General features: G+C 36.3%; 1 protein-coding gene across 5 annotated transcripts in view; it reads left to right on the forward strand.

Annotated features, from left to right (window-relative positions):
* Window positions 1-509: 509 nt before the first annotated feature.
* defbl2 (defensin, beta-like 2) overlaps window positions 510-22429 on the forward strand; it is a 39220-nt gene continuing 17300 nt past the window's right edge. For 3 of the 5 annotated variants that reach the window (XM_058759259.1, XM_058759255.1, XM_058759256.1), the window contains exons 1-2: window positions 20907-21209; window positions 21307-21358. Coding sequence is in view for 3 of the 5 variants with exons in the window: in XM_058759256.1 (XP_058615239.1) it covers window positions 21339-21358 (20 nt within the window). In the remaining 2 variants the exon portion in view is untranslated. Of the gene's footprint in view, window positions 532-16435; window positions 16518-19906; window positions 20867-20906; window positions 21210-21306; window positions 21359-22429 lie in introns of those variants that run through there. The other 2 variants (XM_058759257.1, XM_058759258.1) reach the window with 2 other exon arrangements.

A 22429-nucleotide genomic window follows, 5' to 3' on the forward strand; every position in this document is an offset into this window, starting at 1 on the left:
CCTTTCTGGGCCTTGAATGTTGCAGTTGTTGACTCTGCTGTCTATGGAGGGTCAGAAACTCTCGGATTTCATCAAAAATATCTTAATTTGTGTTCCGAAGGTGAACGAAGATGTTATGGGTTTGAAAGGACATGAGGGTGAGTAATTAATGACAGAATGTTCATTTTAGGGAGAACTAAGCCTTTTAGCTAATATAAAATAAATTCAACTATGAAATATGAGTGATAGTGCGACAGAGTGAAAAAAAAATCGAAAAGTTCATATATCTGTAAAATATAGGAAGTGTTCTATAGTCAGGATATGTTGAATGTGTTTAAAAATGTTTATAAAATACAAATAAGTTATCTAAATAATAATTTTGGGTTAATCGGTGATCAATTAGTTTGGCACAATAAGGTGTGCAATCTATTAGTCAGGCCTTGTCATGTTAAACACTAGGGGGAGAGCTCGCGGTATTTCTCCATTACACATAAAGTTTGCGGTGGATAAACATCGTCGAGTGAATGTGCATAATCATCTTCCCTTTTTCAGGTATTCATTTTATTTCTTTGTTAATATAGTGTGAGCTGATGGTAAATGATTTTTTAAGAGTGTGCAGATGTTATTACGATATCGATTGTGTTCTGATTAACATGTTTAAATGTGCAATTAGTTCAGAGATGTGTCAGTTCTGAGCTCCATTTTGAGCATTAATGGCACGAGGCCCACATAATGGCGAGAGGTCACATGTTCAGTGATTAGCATTACATATTTAGTATACAGGCTATATATCTATGTGACTATATTGAGAAATGTAACTGTGGAAATAGAATTAAAAAAGCGAGTTTGAGACATTTATGCACTTCCAGATGAAAGAATTCCTAAAAGAGAGCATTTACATGTGGTATAGAATTGTGTGTGGTAGTTTATATCTGTGTATCTGGTCAAAAAGACTAAGAAGTGATTTCCAGATATTTATAAAATGACTCGCTGTCTAATTACTAATTGGGATGATTGATTCTAAAGGAAAAAAATAGCTAAAGAGGATACATCGTTAACAGCTATGTCACAATTATTGAATGTCTGTACAGTGAAGAAAAGACCAATGTTGCTGTTTTGAAAAATTGTTTATTGTTAACTGTTTAAAAGAGATGTGAATGTGCTTAATCATCTTCCCTTTTTCAGGGGTATAACAATAGTCACTTGGTCATTATGGCAAAATATATAGGGTTATCCCTTACATATTCCAGCGGCTTGACTTGATCAGTGTGTTTTTCTTACATTCTCTTTTGCGCCTTGTATTCCTGACCTAAATACCCAATGTTAGCATGCTTTCTCTTTTTTAATCACTCATTGCTATTCACTAAGTCTATTAACATTCTACACTGAAATGTGCTTGCAAAGACTTTTCTCTTTCCTTTCATGTTCAAAACATGAACTACAGTCGTGTGGAAATATATTGTGGATGCACACAGGAAGAAATGCAGCAAAATGAGGTGGATTTGCCACGTTCATTTCAAATTCAAAGGAATTTTGCTGATTCAGTCAAATCCCTGTGGAGATGGTGGGCTCGGTTTTAGCTCTGCATGTCTTCCAGACCTGCAATGGCATAACAAAATGTTAGAAAAATTATGAAAATGAACACATAGGGCACTAAAATATTCACACTCAGCATTTATTAAAATGCTATCCGCAGACTGTTAAAACTCATTTTGAAATATTGCTTGGTTTATGACCTGACAATTGGGACTAGATGAGATCATTTAATTCAAGATGAAATACAGTTAAAAATCCCTCAATAGAGTTCAGCGACACGCATAGAAACGAACCTTCATCCTACTAAACCAAATGAAAACGGTTTATTCCACTTTATCCTCTGCGTGCTCCCTGTGCTCCTCCTGCTCAGAGGGAATTCAGCCCCGCAGTCATTCTTCTTCCTCTTTTCCCTTTCTTAGGCCAAAGATGGGGAGTATAATATCCAAATAGGTCAATAAAGGACTGGTTTATTCTCCCTCACCACCAGTACTACTCCATTAATATTCAGACCATCTGTACAGAACGCAAGCATACAAACTTTTCCCCAGTTCATCCTCTCTTTCTTGATTGAATAATTATGGGTAGTTTCAAAAGAAAGCTAAATGTTTTTCTTCTTCTCACTGAAGAAAGAGTGCTTGACAAAGCCAATGCAGGGGTGGTTTAAAAAGTCACCTTGAATTGATCTCTCACTGCTTTTCCCAGCCTTCTCAGTAAGAAGTTAATACAATAAGATGGTTTCTAACTAAAAAGTAAACAGACTTTAACCATTTGATATCTTGCCTTAAACATAAGACAAAGCAGAAAGATGCTGTTAGAATGAAGGGAGCTGTGTTTTTTGATTCAATTCATTGAATAGGGGTACATTTTTTGAGTGATAAATTGGTGACCATTTTGGGTCACCTGGCTGCAAAATATGGGAGCTGTCAGACACGGCGGAGCTTTATTTGTGTGTCTGTGTCGGGGACGAAGCTGAGGGGACGAAATTGAGTCTTGCTGATCTATAGAGGAGTACTACAGCAAAAATGAAGAAGCCATCCATTTAAGATAACCGTTCCACAACACACAAGAGCCTCTTTTTCAGTGCGAGTTTGCGTTCCTCTCCTTTCTGTATTAAAATACCTATTTCAACTCAGCAATAACACCGCTTTAAAATATGCAAACATCCCTAGACATTTGTTAGACGCAGTGTCGCTAAAGCATAGAGTGACCATTTGTAATTTTCCATAAACCCATCTTTAAGAGCAGATTCAATTTGCATTGAAATAGAATTGCTCACTCTCAATGCATTCTAAATGCAATACAGAAGATAAATATGTATGGCGTGGATTGACAGTCTTTGTTAGTCATAAACAAAATTTTCTTTAGATTTTCTCTCCTGGGTATTTACGCTTCATGTTTGCATAGAGAAAAAACATCCTATTCATACTATACATATACATATCGAGAACACATTTCACATTCACAGAACAGCAAAGAGGCCTTCAGAGAAAATGGTGAGCCTGAATCTGAATAGTAATTAGTTGCATGGCATTCATAGTTCTAAACGTATTTGTTCAAAACCCTAAAAAGATCACAATACAATTGAATTCCTGTTAAAAGCCCAAGCTTCAAAGGCCTAGCCATCTAATTTAAACTATATTTAAAAAAGCTGAAATGCACATTTACTTCAGTTAATATCTATCAGTACTGCCATGTGACACAATTCTGTGTATAACTGACATAAGGAATAAAATCTGTCTTTTGCTTGAGTGTGTGTGTGTGTGTGTGAGAGAGCGTCTGGTCAGGCTGAATTGGATGGGGTTGGGAAAATTGACTACACTGAGTAAATGATGGATGGAACAGAGAGAGGAGAACCCACGAGCCAGACATATGGAGCTGGACAAACAGTGAAGGAAAAGCCAATAAAATGAAGTATCTGTTGGCCATGGCAGGAAATATTATTGACCTGTGTGACCTCTTTATAAAGTTCCCTGCACTTTTGCAACAAGAACAGCAAGTTTAGAGCAATGGTGAATGGTAAAATTCTTATGTTGAGGGAAAAAAAGCATTTTACTTAGTAAAGAACTGGTAACGAAATTAAGATTTTATTAATCATTCACAATATGTTTTGTCTTTGATTTACACAGCTCTAACTTAATAAAACCTAAGCTATCTCTTGATAATATAAATCCTAAATCCGCTGACCTTAAAGCAGTTCGCATTTCTCTGAGAATAAGAAATGAGAATATTGTTTACTTTCTCTATGCTGATGTGCGTTCCCAGCATGTGGGGAGGAGTTTCGCTGCTCCGCAGAATCATTTATTAGGGATTTAATGGAGCCTATTCTGCTTCTGGGATTTGCTTGACTAGTTTGGACTGTTATTAAGTTTTATTTTCTCATTTTCAGGGATAAGTTTTAAGGAAAAAGCAGGGCATGGTTTGTCTCATTTTGTTGCTCCTTTTAGGTTGCTGCATTGTCTGGTAGTGATCTGGGGATTTGTTTCCTGAAAGCATAGTGAGCCAACTATGGTCGCCAGTCTCATTGTTTAAAAAAATAGTTTGATTTCCCAGAGTTTCCCGAATCCATATTTCTAGCAAACATCACTTTAAACAGCATGGTGAAGTTTTGTGGTTAAAACTACAGCTTTTAACCTGTGGTTAGAAGCATAGTTTCTAGTTAGTATGAAATATGGACTTAAATATACAATGCACTTTAGCAAACATACATGAAATCTCCCCATAGCAGATCTGTTTGGATCAGGTGGAGCTAGGGAAGGTGAAGGGTTTCTAGAGCACACTGCAACTGCTACAGCATGCATTAGCCAATGTTGAGCAGCTGTGCCATGTGAGTAATGATGTGATTATATCAGATGGCCTGCACCATCTAGAGTTTCATGACAGAACTTTATATTTATAACTCCTCCACTTGCTTGACGTCATCAACCAACATTCCTACATTTTCACGAAACGGCACTCACAAGCTAGTTAGTTTCTCCAATAGTCCATTGTACTATGATAGTTAAGCAGTGAGTTTCAAAGGTTTTTGGGAAATGCAACCCTATAACGCTCGAGCAACGGAATTTTGCTATGGTTCCCACCACATGGTTTGTACATTTTATGAAAAGTTTGGTATACTGTACGTGTGTTAAAATAAGCTGCATATAAATCAGCTATCGTCCTCAGTGAGACACAATGTGTTATCGAGTGTAAGTAATGAGTTTAAATTTAGTGCTTTTTGAACATTTTCATTATGATGGAAGATGACTTGTTATATGGTACCAGCCGGCCCTTTTACCAGGTCTTTCTAATGTGGCTGGAGGTAATTAAGACCGTGCAGTTAAGAAGCCTGGGAACCCTCTTAATTAATAAGACAAAGTATTAAAGTGGGAAAGCTAAACGCGCATTGTTTAATATTTCATTGTCACTTAAATTGCTTTCTCCCCACAAGATATTCCCCTCTTGCAGCTAAAATGCAATACTTTACACCCCTTGTATCACCTCATTTTTGCCTTAAAATGGATAAAAACCCCTAAGCCATGTCCTTAGAGAGAATAACAACAGAAAGAGAGAACCTCAGCTCTCTCCACTGGAGCCTTCGGCAGAACAAACAGGACCCAGATCTGCTGAGGTGTTACATCTTAATGTGTTACATTTTTCTATAAATAGGAAGAAAATTTGAAATAATACGAAACTGTTGAAAATCTGAATGCAACATTATTTTTCCATGCCATTTATTCTTGTACACTCGTCAAAGGGCTTTCAAACAAAAACAGCGTGGTTCAAGTTTTTCTTCTGTTGCTTTGGAAGAAGTAAATCAGTAAATCCGCAGTGCACTGGGATTAGAGCTTGGCAACAGTAGTCGAATGATTGTCTGTTTCTTAAAAACTCAAAGTACAAACATGCAGAAGTGCGTCGTTACTCAAAATCGATGTGCTATTAGAGCGGCGATAACATGATTTATTTTTCTGTTTTTGTCTCTGCTTTGTTGTTGTAATTGTTCTGGAGATCTGCTTTATAAAATCCTCTGGGGAAGGTGAAATGATGAGAGCGATGCCTCATTAAATGAACAAAACTGTTTTCTGTTGTCCCAAACAGCTGTCCCCAAAGACCTTATTGATCGTAATAAGATTATAAAAACAGTGGAGTAGTTTCATTAGATGTGATACATTTTCACAAGTCACAGAGACAGGGAAATCTTGTTTGGTGGAGAATTTCAGGTCTTTTGATGGTGATGTTACTAAATTATTATTTACAATTATACATTTATATTTTATTATATATTTAAATTATGAAAATTAAATCAAAGAACTATTACTATTGCAATTGTACTGTAAAATAAAAAATAATAATGCATTTAATATTTCAATGTGCAACACTTTCTGCTGCCAGCTGGCTATGACTGTGAACCGTAATAGCCATAGTCATATATTTCAGACAGATGTTTACCGTCTTTATTATTCTTAGCTTCATGATGTGTCAGCTAGTAGCTAAAGGTACAATATGGAATTCTGGGCTCTGTATCGATATACTGTATATCTGTGGTTGAAAAACAAAAACGCAAGTTACAGTTACATTTGGTTTTCCATTTGGATTTTATAATATACTACTTTATATTCTGTATGTACCCACTTTGCAATCCATTTGATCCTAAACGGGTGACTGAAAACTTGAAACCACATCCAAGTTAAAACCAATACCAATACCTTCTATCAAAGCCTTTTATTTTGAGCATTGCACCTTGTGTCACTTGGCCAAGGTTGTTGGAGCCAGTGAATACACTTCCTCAAAATGAAATGCCTCTGAATATATGTTCTTTTAAATGTTGTCATTTTAAATCTGAATCATCGAGTCTGTTTTAAAGGCCTTCCATGAGTTGAACCCACAAACTATAGCTCATGCCGGATGACTCACTAGCCTTTATGAAAGCCTTTACAAATAACAATCTTAGAGTTTCAGTACAATGGCCTCCTTTAATAATGCATCATGCACAGGGGTGTCATGCACCTATGCTTAGAGAGGGCACTAATGGCAGTCCTGGCACACTTTGTGCCCTAGGCGAGAAAAGACATGATTAACTTAGACATAACAACAGACATATCAACTTAGTGGTTCATATTCAAGATGTATTAGTCTAGAAGTTATCATTTAAATTGTAATGTTCATTCTGGGGAAAAATGTATCATGGTTTCCACAAAAATATTAAGCAGCGCAATGGTTTTCAACAATATTAGAATGATTTCTGAAGGATCGTGTGACACTGAAGACTAAAGGAATGACTGCTGACAACTCAGCTTTGCAATCACAGGAATAAATTACATGATATATTAATGTAATTGTTATATATTAATAAAGTAATTACTGTAATATTAGTAAGATATTTTGCAATATTACAGTTTATACTGTGTTTTTGACTGAATAAATGCAGATGCAGCTCTGGTAAGCATAAGTGACTTTCAAAAACCTTTAAAAAAAGCCAAACTTTTAAATGGTAGTACATAATGAAAAGTGAAAAAAACAGGGCATAGGCCTATTTTTTTTTTACTGCGATAAGAGTTTCCATTAGCATACACTCTCAAGAAAATCACATTGCAGTGTGCTATGTACATCATTAAAATACATAAACCAAAACATAATACACAGTTATGCTGCATTTCATAATGAAAAACATTTTCGTCACAGTACAAAAGGATATGTCTGTGTCCTTTGTTGAACTCCTTCAGTTTCACGATGACTGTCTGAACATGTGCCATAAAAGGAACAAAGCCTTTTTATTGGTTACATCACAATCTCTGTCATAAACACATAAACTGCAGATTCTTGTTCTCCCAAAATAAAAATTAAAAATGCATTTGCTTGCTAGGTTTACTGTTAAACAAAGCTTCCAAAGGAAGGGTTTCATAATAATCCCAAAGAACCTGTCAATGAACAATGTTTTCTTAGTGTGAAGAACATTTTAATAATCTAAAAAACCTTTTGTGGAATGGAAAGGTTCCATGGATGTTAAGGGTTCTTTCATAGATGCCAAAAAATATATATTTTTTAAGAGTTTACAAAGCTTTCCACCTTTTCCAGAGGCCACAACTCAAGTCAATAAAATTTGTGCCATCACCTGCTCGAGGATGAAGTGCTCAAGAGTGGCAGAGTGTAATGAAGATCTAATAGTTTTCTCCAGTGATGAATATCTTGTAACCGAATCAAAAGCTTCTAATAAGCTAAAGGCTCTGTGGCTATAGTGCCAGCCCATTCTAAGGACCAATTTCAGCCTGTCAGGGGACTTCGGTACCTTTGCTGTTGCCTTCTCTTCTGTTTATCTTCCAAGTTTCTGTACCGAGAGGAGGGAAAGGATTTAAACAGAAATATGTTGACAGCTATGAACAGTGCAGTTCCTAAAGCTCAGAAAGACAGGCAGACACATCACATTTCAGAGTGTAGTTGTAACACTATACAAGAGCCCTCTCTTCTTTTCACTTACACATCCTCCAAGTTTATTGTAATCATCCCTTGAGACAGTAACCATTTAAGCCATTCATTTCACAGTTTAAGTCACAAGAACAGATTCTTCCCACGGATCTTAAGAGCCGCCTAGCCATTCTATTCTAAGCTTAGAAAGATTGATTATCACTGCTTCTGGATATTTTGGCATGATGCAAGGCTACACAAAGCTGTCGTAACAAAGAAATGTCACGTGGCAGAAAAGGTAACACTTGAATTCACCTTATTTCCAGAGGTGTAAAAAGTACTCAATTTTACTCAAGTGAAAGTACAAGTATCTGGCCAAAAACATACTTGAGTAAAAGTAAAAAAAGTACAACTTTAAATTGTACTCCAGTATTACAAAAGTAGAAGTACTTTTTTTTTTTTTTTTTTTTTTCTGACAGACATACAGAAGTTTTGTTAAAGGAAGAAAAATACAGGTTTTTCAATTCAAATTTATTTGTATAGCGCTTTTGACGATACAAATCGTCAACAACAATTGAAGTTTCTACATTAGATTTAGGAGTAGGTTACTGGTGGTACAGTAAAAATCATGCAGTTAAATATATATATATAAAATTTATGACTTTCATTTATTAGATGAACGCACAAACTAAGATCTAAATCATCTAAACCAGGGGTGTCAAACTCAGTTCCTGGAGGGCCGCAGCCCTGCAGAGTTTAGTTCCAACACACAAACCATGTAGCTTTCAATTGAGCCTGAAGGACTTGATTAGCTGGATCAGGTGTGTATGAGTTACTTTATACAAAAAAAGATGATTTAGTTTAGATCAGGGTTGTCAAACTCAATTCCTGGAGGGCCGCAGCCCTGCACAGTTTAGCTCCAACCCTAACCCTAACCAGCTGTTAATGAATCAGTGTCGTCTTAAGTGAAAATGAAAATTACAAATACTAATATTTTAAACTTGACCGTCGTGTTCACTTTGTGTGGTTTCTGAAGTGGTCCTGTCCCCTTGCATTATACTGTAACCGCTCCCCTTCTCTTTTAAAGAAAGAGCCACTACAATATATTTTGAGAGAGGGGCCCCACCAACCTTTCTTTATATGAGTACCTTAAATCAAGAGTAATATGTTGAAACAATGACCAAATAAATACACAGAGCGAGATTAAACAAATTATTATAATATGGTAGAAGTTGGCATAAACCAATCACAGCAAAAACAAGAAGGAAAACAGCAGTCTCAGTAACTTTGTGATATGGAAGTATGTGGGTTTGCAAGCATACAAACAGGAGTGGTAGCTCTGGTTGGAAATTAAACCTGTAGCATAGTCCAATGATGAACATGAATGTCACTGAATGTCTGTAGTACTTATCATTGAAGGCATGGAAGATGATGATAATCGAAGATGATGATGATGATGATTCTGATAATGACGACTAAGTTCAATGTGCATCCAACAATCTCCACCATGTACTCCCAAAACCACCCTAGTCCCCGAGTGAGGAACTCCAACCTGACCACGACAGCAACAGGAATCCCATCCTAGGAATATCTCCCAGGTACAGACAGCGTGGCCTTCAGTGGCAAGAATAACCACCGGTACAAACTGAGAACCAGCGTGCCAACAAACACATTCATCAAAGAGAATGACCAAATGAACAAACACAAGCAAAATAACACAAATAAACTAAAAAGATAAACACTTACATTGATTGAGCTTAAAACATCAACGTTTCTCAATCGGGACTCTAAACATTGAAGGTAGCATGAGAAGCCATGCTTCCTCCTAACCAAACAATGCCTCTCACTCTACTACTACACCTGGGCTTAATATAGAGGAGGGGAGCGGGTTAGAGCCCCTAGAGGGCTGTAGTAGAACTGCACCCTAAATAAACCATAGTATCAGCGCTATGGGCGGTTACAATACGGACTAAAAATATTTGCTTGTGTTCATCTGAAGAAAGAAAATCATAAACATCTGGGACGACATGAGAATCTTAATTTTTGGGTGAAATATCACTTAATAATGTGATGCAGAGGTTAGAAACATATTCCAGACAGAAAGCAAGAATGGGTTAAATTAATGAGGAGAGTCATAGAATTAAAACATTCAACATTAACATTTTGAAAGGCCACTTTTTTGTGTTGTCTCCGTCACTGTCTAAAAGGATAATTCATCTTTTAATTGTTTATGTGGGGCATTTTTTGTGGGGGCTTTTTATCAGGAAATATTGCTACATAATTATTTGCGACTAATTATATGAATTAATGAGCAAATTGTGTAATTATTATGATTAAAAAAATATTAATTGAGAATTCCTACTCAATGCGTCATATGACATATTATTAATACTACTTATCCACTACCTGGTTAGAACGTCACCTAAACATGAATTGCAATTAAGTAAACCTATAATGTTCATTTAAACACTTTTCTGGAGATTTGTAACATTTAATTAAAAAAAATAATTCCCACAAAAATATTATATTTACATTTTTATCACTGATTTTATTTGCACTCAATCTTGTGCATTCAGCCAATTAATGGCTCTGTCAAAACAAAGAATAATGAATAAACTTTTTTGGGGGAAAACGCAACTTTGCTACCTCATCATGCTTCCTCAGATTTGATGGTGAACTTTTGAACCCAGACATTGACCTGATGAAAGTCATAACTGAAGTAGAACTGTGTGTGTGCTTGATGCATAAAAACAATGATCATTGGTTCTTATGTCAAGCACGCACGTTTGAGCTTCCGTTTCCCATATTTAATGTGTATAAGATAAAATAAAAATGTAATGTACTTTTTAAGTTGAAATAAAATTGTAAGGAGTAAAAAGTACCGTTTTTTCCTTCAGAAATGTAATCAAGTAAAAGTACAATAGTCAGTTTTAAATTATACTTGAATAAAGTAAAAATCCTCCAAAATAATACTTAAGTACAGTAATCAAGTAAAATTACTCAAGTATTTTACACCTCTGCTTATTTCAACACGCTCGAAATACAGAAGAAATACTGAAGTGAGATATTGACTTAATAAGATACTGAAAACTGACTTCACCCAAAAATGAAAATTCTGTTATCATTTACTCACCCTTATGTATGACTTTACAATTTTTGCTGTGGAACATTCAAGAAGATATACTGAAGAATGTTGGTAACCAAACCATTTCAGTTCCCTTTGCCTTCAATTTATTTGGACAAAAAATACAGTAAAATTCAATTGGAATCAAAACAGTTTGGCTTCACAGACAGTTATACAGGTTTGGAGCAACATGAGGGTGAGTAAATAACATAATTTTTATTTTTGGGTGGACTATACCAAGAATGACAACTATATCCAACGCACAGTAAAATTCTGTTTATTATAAGCACACACTGCGGATCTATTGTCTGCTGGATGATTGTAAGCATGAGTTCTGATGGATTTTGGAAAAAAAAAATTGCTATGAAAATGATTCTGATATTATTCCTCTGTAGCATTATTGTTATAGTTGTGGTATGGACTAAGCTATTCTTTTATTTTTGGAACAATTTTTAAAACTATAATGCGTTTTAAAATGTTTTTTAAACTTTATTGTAACCGTTATCATTATAGTTATCGTGGTGTAAACAGGCCTTATCCCTTTAATGACAACACTGACCAACTGATTGCATCACAAGAATGCATAACAGAAGAGGAAAAAATATTAATTTCATTAATTAAAAAAAAAAAATCACTGTGGTAAAACATGTATTAAACTTCAATGAGATATTAGCAATATATTGAATGTTGAATGAAAAAAATGCTGCCAGAATATATTGCTAATATTTAATGTCAGTCAATGGAGAAAGATGCTTTTTTTTAGTTACAATATTATGCGATTTTGTAGTTACTATAACTACCAGAAGATGCTTTCAGAGCTATACTAACCAACCAAACCCTGACCACTTGGGTATGCGAACATGTCGTGTTTTTGTAGCGGAAAGTCATAATTGCAACTCTTAGGCTGTGTGTCCACCAAAGCGTTTTTTTTGTAGCCAGCTGAAGATGCCAGGCGCTCTGCTGAAAACGCCTAGCTGTGAGCACTTGAGAGCACTTCTAAAGTGCTGCGTTTTTTAAGTTGAGACGCTTTGGCTGCTATGATATGGAATATCCCTGGAAGTATAACTAGGGCGAATTCCAAATGGCTTTTTTTGCGTCCTTGAAGGGCACTTCGGGAAGGGGACGCCATTTGTTGGGACCTTCCAAATGAAAGTGAACAACCCCTTCACGAAGGGCCCTTCCAGAAGTCTCACGGAAGTGATTTCCGTTTGTGATCATGTGATCTTCGGTTAGGAGATTGTGCGATGTATTTTAAAGCAAAATTGGGGTTGATTTCGACTTCACATACAAACGAAGTAGAATAGGCTAATGAAATTTGTCTTTATTTTAATGTAATTCAAAATATTTTTCGTCAGTGATGGAAATATGACTTAAAATGGTAGTGAAAGCAAGTTTAGCTTGAAAAAGTGTAATAGTAATAAGACACAATCAGATAATATTTGAATAAAAAAGAAATATTTGCAACAACTTTTGAAATTGCCGAATGCTGCACGTGCACAGTCTTGTCAAGGTAACATTTGGTCCATCATTCCCTTTGCCAAGGGAGTTCCAAACACTTATATGAGAAATGAATGCCCTACACCCTTCAAAGAACACCCTTCAAGGGCTCTGCCCTTCAAAGGGAGTCGGGCATAGGGATGCTCACTTCCGTTTGGAATTCGCCCCTAGTATCTGATTTTGCAGATAGTTTATGCATAAAAAAATGTTGACTCAATATAAATTTGCTCTGGCCTTTGTTTTAAATGATTTTGTTCCATTGTTGCGCTTCTTGTTGTCGTCTGTTGCTGCTGTTTTGTCCCGCCCATCCTCCACTGTGATTGGTTAGCTGACTGAAAAGTGACAGTGATGAGCACTGTTTTACCCAAAGTTGAACATTCTTTAACTCTCCACGCTCAGCACACGGCATGCTCCTACCATTTAAAAAAAAATGGGGCACTCCCATTGAAAACAATTTTAAAAACTATTGCGCTTCAACTTTCAACACAAATGACCTTTTTTTAAAATAAACAACAACATAAGCAATTACTGCCCTTCCACTGAAAGTCAACGCAACCAAAACATTGATGCTTCAAAATGTTCATGAAGAAATAGTAAATGTAATCAATATGAATGAATCGGTTTAATCAATTTCTTCTGAAGATACACATTCACTTTACATAATGAACAGATTTAATTTAGACATTTATTCACATATAAACTTTCAACAACACGCATACATAGAGCAGTAAATGGATAGATGTAAATAATAAATGTAAGCACAATTGGACTTGCTTTAAGCACAAGAACAAGACTTGGTGTTTTTTGCGTAAACAAACGCTAGTATGTTTGAGCTTTTGTTTCCCGCATTTGATGTGCATTATCTGAATAACAGTCCGTATTAAATCTGTTCATCATACAGAGTAATCATCTTGTGGGTAATTGATGACAAAATTTTCAGTTTTGGGTGAACTATCCCTTTAAGCCTTAGAAGGCTTGAAATACAAAAGAATACAGCAACATTTTTATTCAGAAAAAATAAAATCATACAGATTTTAAATGTCATGAAGACGAGTGAATGATGGCAGAATTTTCATTGTTGGGTGCAAAAGGTACTTTGAGTCTTTTTAGAAATTATTTAAAAGAATCTACTCCTTTTAGGTGTTTAACCATTGTGACCATTTAGACAGGGAATCTGATTATCCTCTACCTCATTTTGTCACATGGAGTGCGTATGCTATTATTTTAGATTCCTTTTATTAAAATTGCACATTCCCAAGATGACTCATAACACTAATCCTGCTCACTTGTCACATGCAGTAATTCCTTGCGAGTGCACTGGTTTTCAAGGGCATAAATCAATAGTCACTGCCAGGGCACTGTGCCGCTCTTTAAATAGAGCTGTGACTGCAGTTGGCCCTGGGTAATGGCAACACAGCCGAGAAAGCCTTTCAAAGCAGAGCCTCTAGAATCAGATAACAGAGGTGCTGACTTAATGCTAATGTAAACTTTCTATGTAATTCAGGGCTTACATTTGATTAATCTAAGCATGACTGAAAGGTTATTTAACTTTCATCTTCCAATAAATCTCACTTTCAAATACTTTATCCAGAACATTACTGTGTGATTACAAAGAGATTAATTTAAATCGTTTCATCAAAAAGCACTAAAACTGCAGTCTTGGTCATGCAATTATTGAGAGGCGAATTCAGCTTAAAATACGAAATGAATTTGTTTGAGCAAGCTGACTGAAATTATTTGACCTGCGAGATTTATTATGCCTTTAAAAACGCTTTGTAAAACAACTGTATAAAAAGCTAAATTAAACAAAAATGAAGTTGTTTTCCTTTTGTGCATACCGAGCTTTCTTTCAATCCCAGCATGATTGGTACAACAGCAAGCAGATGTTGCAGTTTGAGGAGTAGACACACAGCTCTGTGGAGGGGGTACATGCCCTGCGTTTGAGTAATCAGCAATGAACGAGCGGCTTTGACTGCTGGTATGATGCTCTCCCAGGCTCGCATCTCAGAAAAAACCTGCACTTAGAACAGATGGACGTTTCAGAGAGGCAACAGTGATAGGAAAGGAACGAGGAGGCAAAATACCATAGTCTATATTCTGTTTCATCTGAAATTTCATCTTTGCACTAAATGAAGACAGTGACACCCAGTTATCAAAGTGTCATGTTGCTTTCAGAAATCACAATGCCTGTGGAGCAAACGTGACATTGACAGCGAAGATCTTTTATGAATGACAGTATAACAAAACTGCCAGCATTTTATGACGGTGCATCAACGGAGACCTTGGAAAAACAGCAAAGGCACAATCGATCTGCCACCTGAGGGTTCCTTCACTGTTCTCTAGTCAGTGATGGTAGAGGTTGATATTACAGTTTTCTCAGTTGCTTTTGTGCATTTCTCAAATCATCCTTAATATTTGCAAAGTACATTTCTCAAAACAATTTGTGCAAACAGCACCACACAATGGATTACCTGCAAAAAGCCTGTAACTTACTCGAAATCTTTAGTTCATCTCTCAAAAGTATTTGTCAATAAACATATCAGTGCCACCAAAATGAAAAGTCCTTGTGCCATTGTTCACAAACAAGATAGTCAAAATGCTTAGTCATGTTGTCAATATAACACTGCACTCTGTTGGTATTATATACCTGGTGTAATCTATGGCAACAGTTTGAATGACTGTATGCAGAAGGCTGCACCTCTGTATGCCATATATCCATTTCAAAAGTACAAATTTACACATTACTGTATGTGGAATATTGATTGAAAGAGACTGGATAGGATTCACAGTTACACTTTTACTAGTGGTCTGACAAATTATGTGTTAGAAAGTCCATTGTGAGAATTTGTAACTCTTGTGTTGTCCTCTGTCTATATATGCTTTTCAATTGAATGTTCATGAGATGCAACCATTTTGCATTTAATGACTTGTACAATGAACTAATGACTAGATGTTTTGAGGGGTAAGACTTGCACAGAGAACTATATAGATTTTGAGCAACATGACAATAGCAACTGATAATGTAGGAAACCACAGACAAATGTGCGTAATCAATTGCATGAATGTACCAAAGCAATTGCAACTTGTTCAAAAGAAAGAGAAACTGCCTTTATGTGTGACTAGAGGATGTGGAGGTTGAACAAGTAGTTTTGAGAATTTCATTTCTAATTTAAGAAATGCACCAAAGCGACTGAGAAACACTGTGCTTAGTTAGTTATTATTACCTAAAACCCAGAGCATTATATTAACACACACACACAGAGAGAGAGAAAGAAAGAGAAAGAGAGAGATCCTTATCATCGCTGAAATGGTAAGCAATTCCAGCTACAGTGCTGAACCGAACTCAAGGTATCAATGAGAGTTATTTTTAAAATGTCTCATTTATGTTTTTATACTGTGCTTCAGAATACAATTAATTTATGAAACCTGCCCTTCTACTCCTGTTAGGATAAGTTCAAATAGGACTAAGCAATGACCTTGAAATTCAGGAAATTGTAGGTAAAGTATACACACACAATAATTAGAAGAATAACACCATGCACAAATGGGGAAACTATTTGCTATACAAACCAGTGTATTCACAATTATGATTATTGAAATATGATGACAAATACTAATTTGCAACATAAAGCGGGATAAAGTAGTTTGTGTATGGCTAAAATAACTGGAAGCAGACAGACAGACTAATAATATACTACCTCAAATGTTTATTTTCCAAATCTAAATCATTAAATACACAGATTTTTGTGCATATTAATAAACATATGGATTTAAAGCAGTTATACCTATTTTCTCTAAATATAGGTAACTTTCAAACACGGTGTGATTAGAGTCCTAAACTGTCGCAAAATGTTCCCATTACTGTCAGTCAAATAGGCCCAGTAGAGCATGGGGAAAAACTAACTTTGAGTCTCCTGCCAGGTGAGGCAATACCTCAAACACGCCGAGCAGATGGACCAATTACACACCGGCAGTGCTCACAAAGGGGGAACCGACAGATCAGGTAAGCCATCACAACTTACAGCCCAGAATTAAGTCTCTACAGGGAGGTGTGAACTGTCCCACCGAAAGATCAGTAATAGTTAAAAATGGCTGTCTCTCTCTGGGGAAGGCACCAGACCCGCCGTGTAAGTCAGACCTTGATTATTCTGAGCTTAGTTGCACTTGCTGCTCTGCTCATGTTGTTGAGATAAAACAGCTGTGCCTCTGTGTCTCCCAAGACAACAAAACTGTTGGAAAGGTTTATACTGCCTCAAGGGGATGTACACTTCTGAGAAAACGGCAATCCCAACCTCGTTAAAACCGTGGCAGTATGGGTAATGATTGAGTAACTGTAGCCTGGAGAAATCATCTCTTCCACGGTCTGCAGATGCACACACAGGTTGAGCTGAACTCGATGCACAGCTGTGAAGTTCATTAGGAAATATGAATAAGAATTTTAAGCAAAGTTGCTCTGTATGTTAATGCACGAGTGAAGAAAAAAGTGAATATTTTCTTAGTAGTCCTCTGTTGTACTTCATAGATGTTTCAAGCTCAATAAATATTGAATATTTAAAAGCAATACATTTAGTATGAACGCCAAGGTCAAGACAACCACCACAGCTGTGAGTTACACCACAAAGCGTTTGACCTTTATTTATGAAGACACAGTTTCTAGAATATATATGCACGTTTATCTGCAAGTACCTTAATAATGTATTACTCTAATACTTGACCTACTGTAAAACTAGCAGATCCTCAATTATTTATCGCAACTAGGCATGTGCCCGAACCAAATCCCTTATTCAGAAAGACATTAATAATCATGTCAAAACCGATAACGAATAAGACATTTGGTTGTAGATTAGGGGTGGTTTCTTTACAAAACAATATAAACAGTCACTTGCAAAGAAAAAGCATGTTGTGTCATATAAAAATGGAATATAACAAATAAGGAACTTTTTAATATGTATATTTATGACACACAAAGCTCTGAAAAATATAAATTTTATGAATTATACTAGGTATATTTCCTCTATGTTCGCTAGTTACATCTAAAAATGGGCTTTTCATTTAGTTTCGATGCAATTAATAAGAGAGTCAAATAACATGTATACTATCTACATGTTATTAAATATATTTTATGAACATATTATGAAAGTATTTCTAAATATTTACAAAGTAAATGCAGGAAAATTAATTTTCAACATTAATTTTTTCTGGAATCTATCACTGGCTTGTTTTTGTGATGGTTTGCTGTTGGCACCATTGACTCTATCCAGCTAAAATGGATTGATTCTTGGTCTAACAGCCAGATGTTATAATGCCAAGTCAGATCCCTCAATAAGCCAGTGGCTGGAAGGATTAACTCATTATAATAAGAGAGCATGGTAATTGTTCGGAGGGAACATATTGCATGATTTGTTTAAATCTGTTATTGTGACAACATCAATTTCAATGCACATTACCTCTTGGATTCAGTCAAACCACCTGGATGGATTCATTGTCACCTAATAATGTAGTGGGAATTATTTCTTCCTAATTATATCCAATGATCTCACTCTGAGTCATACGACCAGCGAGATTCATGAGAAATGTGATATGTAACCTTTCGAAATGTTTAAAATTGTGAAACTGCAGTGGCATTTCATTCTAGCCAGCAACACTGATTACTCACTGATTCGCTTGAAATTATTATCAGCTTTTTTGTGACCTTATCAGTTGCTTGCACCAGGTTCCAGCTGCTGTGGAACACTATGGCTGGCAAGGCGCACCAGCACTGGCTGGATTTTTGCTGGTTTCTAAGCTTGTTCACCACCGCAACTGAACCGATTTCATGCTAGCACACATTTTAAATTAAACATGGCTACTTCTAATTTGCTGCGGGCTTGCTTCTTTATCTGTTCCTTTTCTACCCAGTCTCTTAGTACATTCGTGGATTCACTTAAACATTCATCATGACTGAACTGAGGGGATTCTGGCTGTCACTTAATTTGCGTGAGATAAGATCCATTATTCAGGAGGTGATTTAATAATAATCTTAAGGAAAGGAGGGGAACCAGAATTCATGGAAAACATCCTGCTCTGTAGGCAGGTAATGTGCGAATGTTCACGTCATTGATTTTATCACACATCACTGACAACATTTTCTCTCTCAATGTCTTTTCTGGCAGGTACAAACACTCCACTGACTGAAGTGGAGTGGACTGAAACACCATTTTCAAACCGTATGTTAGGATACTAAATATTTTCACATTTTCTGAAGAAAACGTAGGTTGTACACAACTCACCTTCACAAGGACTCAAGTGGTCTGGAAGGCCAGGGTTGCCAGGTCCCAGAAATATTTCCAGCCCAAAGCTTAAAGCTCAAATCCCGCCCAAAAGGAATGAAAACTAGCCCAATTTTTGCCCTGTCCAATCACAGCTGACAGCAGCTTTATTTAATTAAAGCCCTATAAAATAAACATTTTGATTTTTATTCTGTTTTGAATCTTAGCAAGACTTGTTTATATGTAGTATGTGCATATGAAATTATTTAATCTGTATTTTCTTTTTTTTTTTCTTTTACCCTTTCTTTCATTTTAATTTTCAGCACTTTTCATAATTATTTTTTCAGCACTTTTTCATAATAAATTTAAAATTAGGGCTGGGTGATATGTCCAGAAATAATTATGACAATATTTTTTCCATATCATATCAATATTTGTAAGAATATTAGCTTACCATTATTATGGAAGACGGAAGGAAATGCTTTGAGAATGCATGTAAACACACACACACACACACACACACACACACACACACATACACATACACACACACACACACATACACATACACACACACACACAAACACACACACACACACACACACACACACACACACATATATATATACATTTTAGTGATTCAAACCAAAGTGCGTCGTGTTCTCAAATTATTCACTCTGAGTCGGTTCTTTTTATTGAATCGGAAACATTCAACACAACTGACATTCATCGAATCCCAAACAATTCAACTGATTTTATTTTTTTTTTTTTTTTAGTGAATCAAAATTACAGCGCAGTGTAGTTCCGATTCCTGAACAAGGCTTCTTTCTTTTCGTAAGGCTTGTGAGAGTTAAATAAGTTTTGTTACTGACTCATTATATGACGAAGTGTAGTTAAAAATACACACAATATTTTACAAATTTCTATGAAATATTACTTCCCTCAAATTAGAATAAAAACATTACTGCTCAATCCTGGCTGCAGGACTGTAAAATTGCCTTCGAGGGCGAACACTATGCCCTGTCATTCCGTTCAGTGCTACCCTCCTTTCTCTGCTTTGTTTCTGTGCTCTCCTCTCATAATGATCCCCCATGAGGCAGAGTATAAAAAAGAATCAGAACTTGAAGGAAAAGAAGAATCAGTATGCAAAAGAGCCTGGTATTCTTGTCTGTTTGTGAGTCAGCAGAGAGCCTGTCAACAAAAGCTGGTTTGCTCCAGTAGAGGGAAATCAGAAGCTTTTGAGGAGGTGCTAATGTGTGCCGAAAGAGTGCCAAAACAGGGGTTCAACATGGCCGACGGTTCTGTTCTTATTCAACCCGAACACCATCAAGGAAATATTTCAGTAGTGGAGCATAATAAATTACACATAAGACTCTTGGCAGTATACTGTGAGTGAGACATTAAACCTTAGTTTTTTTTCCAGTCTTTAGCTTTCCTGCATCTTCATCCTTCTTGCTGCTCGTATTATGTGATGCTATGTCCAAGGAGAGCGAAGTAGGACTGGATTGTGTGACACATGTGCTGGGAGGTAGTGAAATAAATCAAACAGCTGAAATTCTGCTGTTTATAGCTACAGTGGCATATCCTTGGGATGATTTAAAAAATCCAACACCAACCAAACTACTGTCAGGATTTTGGAACTGTTTCTGTTCCTGTTTCCTCTTTTGGTCATTTTCTTGTCCTTGTTTAGTTAATTATGATTCCTGGCACCTGTGTTTGTTAATTATCCTGTGTATTTAAGTTCCTGTTTGTTCCTTTCTTTCTGCCGGGTCTACTGGTTAGTTACTTGTGTTAATGCAAACCTATGTTGCAATATCTCCAGCGTTTTCTGTTCATTTGCAAGATACGGTGTGACAGAAGACCCGGCCACAAAAGATCATGGCTGAGGACAAGCTGTGGGGTTTGCGGCAGACTGGTCAGAGGTTGGAACGGTATGTGGAGGATTTCCTTGAGCTTGCTAACCAGCTGAGCTGGCACAACGCAGCTCTTGGCGCGTGCTTTCAGCTGGGGCTGGACGACGTGATGATCTGCTGCGATCTTCCCGTGTGGGAGTATCCCCTGATCGCAGTGGTGGAGGTAACAAATTACAACTACTCACGTTACTGTAAGTATTTTTTTCTGGTACTTGTACTTTTTTGAGTAGATTTTTTAAAGCTGTACTTTTACTTGTACTTAAGTACAAATTAAGCAAAATAATCTACTTCACATTTAAATCACAGTTCGTTACTGAGTACTCCCAATTTGAATTGATATTCAAACCTTTGACGGCATTTCAGTAGCCAATAAAGATATCCGACTGTAAACGGACCAATAAAAGCCCTGATATCTGAACCGGGAAAAGTCGCCGCTACAGCAGCAGCAGTAGCAGCTTTTGAAGATCTGATCGGACAGTGAGGGAGGAGCTCAGCGCAACTATGGAGTAAACGTTTTGAGAAACAAACAACATGGTAGTGTTATCCTAAATATCTATATTTTGACACAGATTCTGAAATATCTGATACGGTTCCATTACTCATTTTCTGCTGCGTCTCTCCTCTCCGACAGCGAGTTTGACACGCATCAGTTACAGAGTCTGAATGTCTGCGCAGGATTGCAGGTATTCCGCATAATTTTAATCATTTCCACGCAAAAGTGGCGAGCGCTTTATTGTAACATGAGAACACAGTCATGTAATCGCAGAAAACTGATGCGAGATGCGAGCTCTCAAATAGGCCTAATTTATACAAATGAACTGCCTGTCCTTTCACTCCGATATTGCTTATGCGCACTCAGACTGTGTGCAATCGTGATCTCTCCGTGCTTTTATAGTAGAAATTATTTCTCTTTGCTCCTAGATTAAACTTTGTCAAAAGTTATCATTCAGATCCACGCCTGACCAATGAAAATGCTACTGGACATTTTATTGACTGTAAGTGAAATGCACCAGAAAGTCTTTCAATATGAAAGCTGGAACTTTAATTTCTTTACAGTGTAAATTTATGCTAGAAATGTTTCGGAATGGGGTATTTGTCTGATTTGTACATATAAATATCCTAGTCTGTGTAACTGCATCACTACATTGTACAGACATTACAGGTCAAAGCCATCTGATGTTCCATTTATCTAAATAAATGACATGTATGGCTCTTAAATCACTGCTTATAAAAATTCAGTGTTGTCATATTTCGAATACCTCAACTGAATTGAATGAATTTGTTTTATCATTTTATTACTGACTGTGTACTCGTCTTTTTTTGTAAGTTCAGTTTGAAATCAAATTTGAAATCAAGCTGCTTTGCTTTACAATTTTACCCCATTTTAAAGACACAAATACACAGAATGAGCAAATGTTTAAGATTGAGATTTTTGTAATGGATCAATGTTTATATGTAGGCTATGTAAATAAAAGCCTATATTAAAATCTGTTCATCATATTTTTTTAGAAGACTTGGATTAAACCACTCAAAACTTGAAATAACGATTCCCTTGAAAAAATGGATGGACAAAATAATTTGAAATATTGAAATGGCTATATGGCGGTATACAGTATGTGGTAGTTTTGCCAATGGTATTGAAAATGATTGAAGTCGTCATGAAATCAAAAATGACCCTACTTACTTTTTTAGTGCACATTACTAGTCTTGTGGTGAATAATTAAACCGTTCAAGTCAATACACCAGGGGAAAAA

Source organism: Onychostoma macrolepis, chromosome 21, assembly GCF_012432095.1.
Source record: "Onychostoma macrolepis isolate SWU-2019 chromosome 21, ASM1243209v1, whole genome shotgun sequence".
Classification (NCBI taxonomy): Eukaryota; Metazoa; Chordata; class Actinopteri; order Cypriniformes; family Cyprinidae; genus Onychostoma; species Onychostoma macrolepis.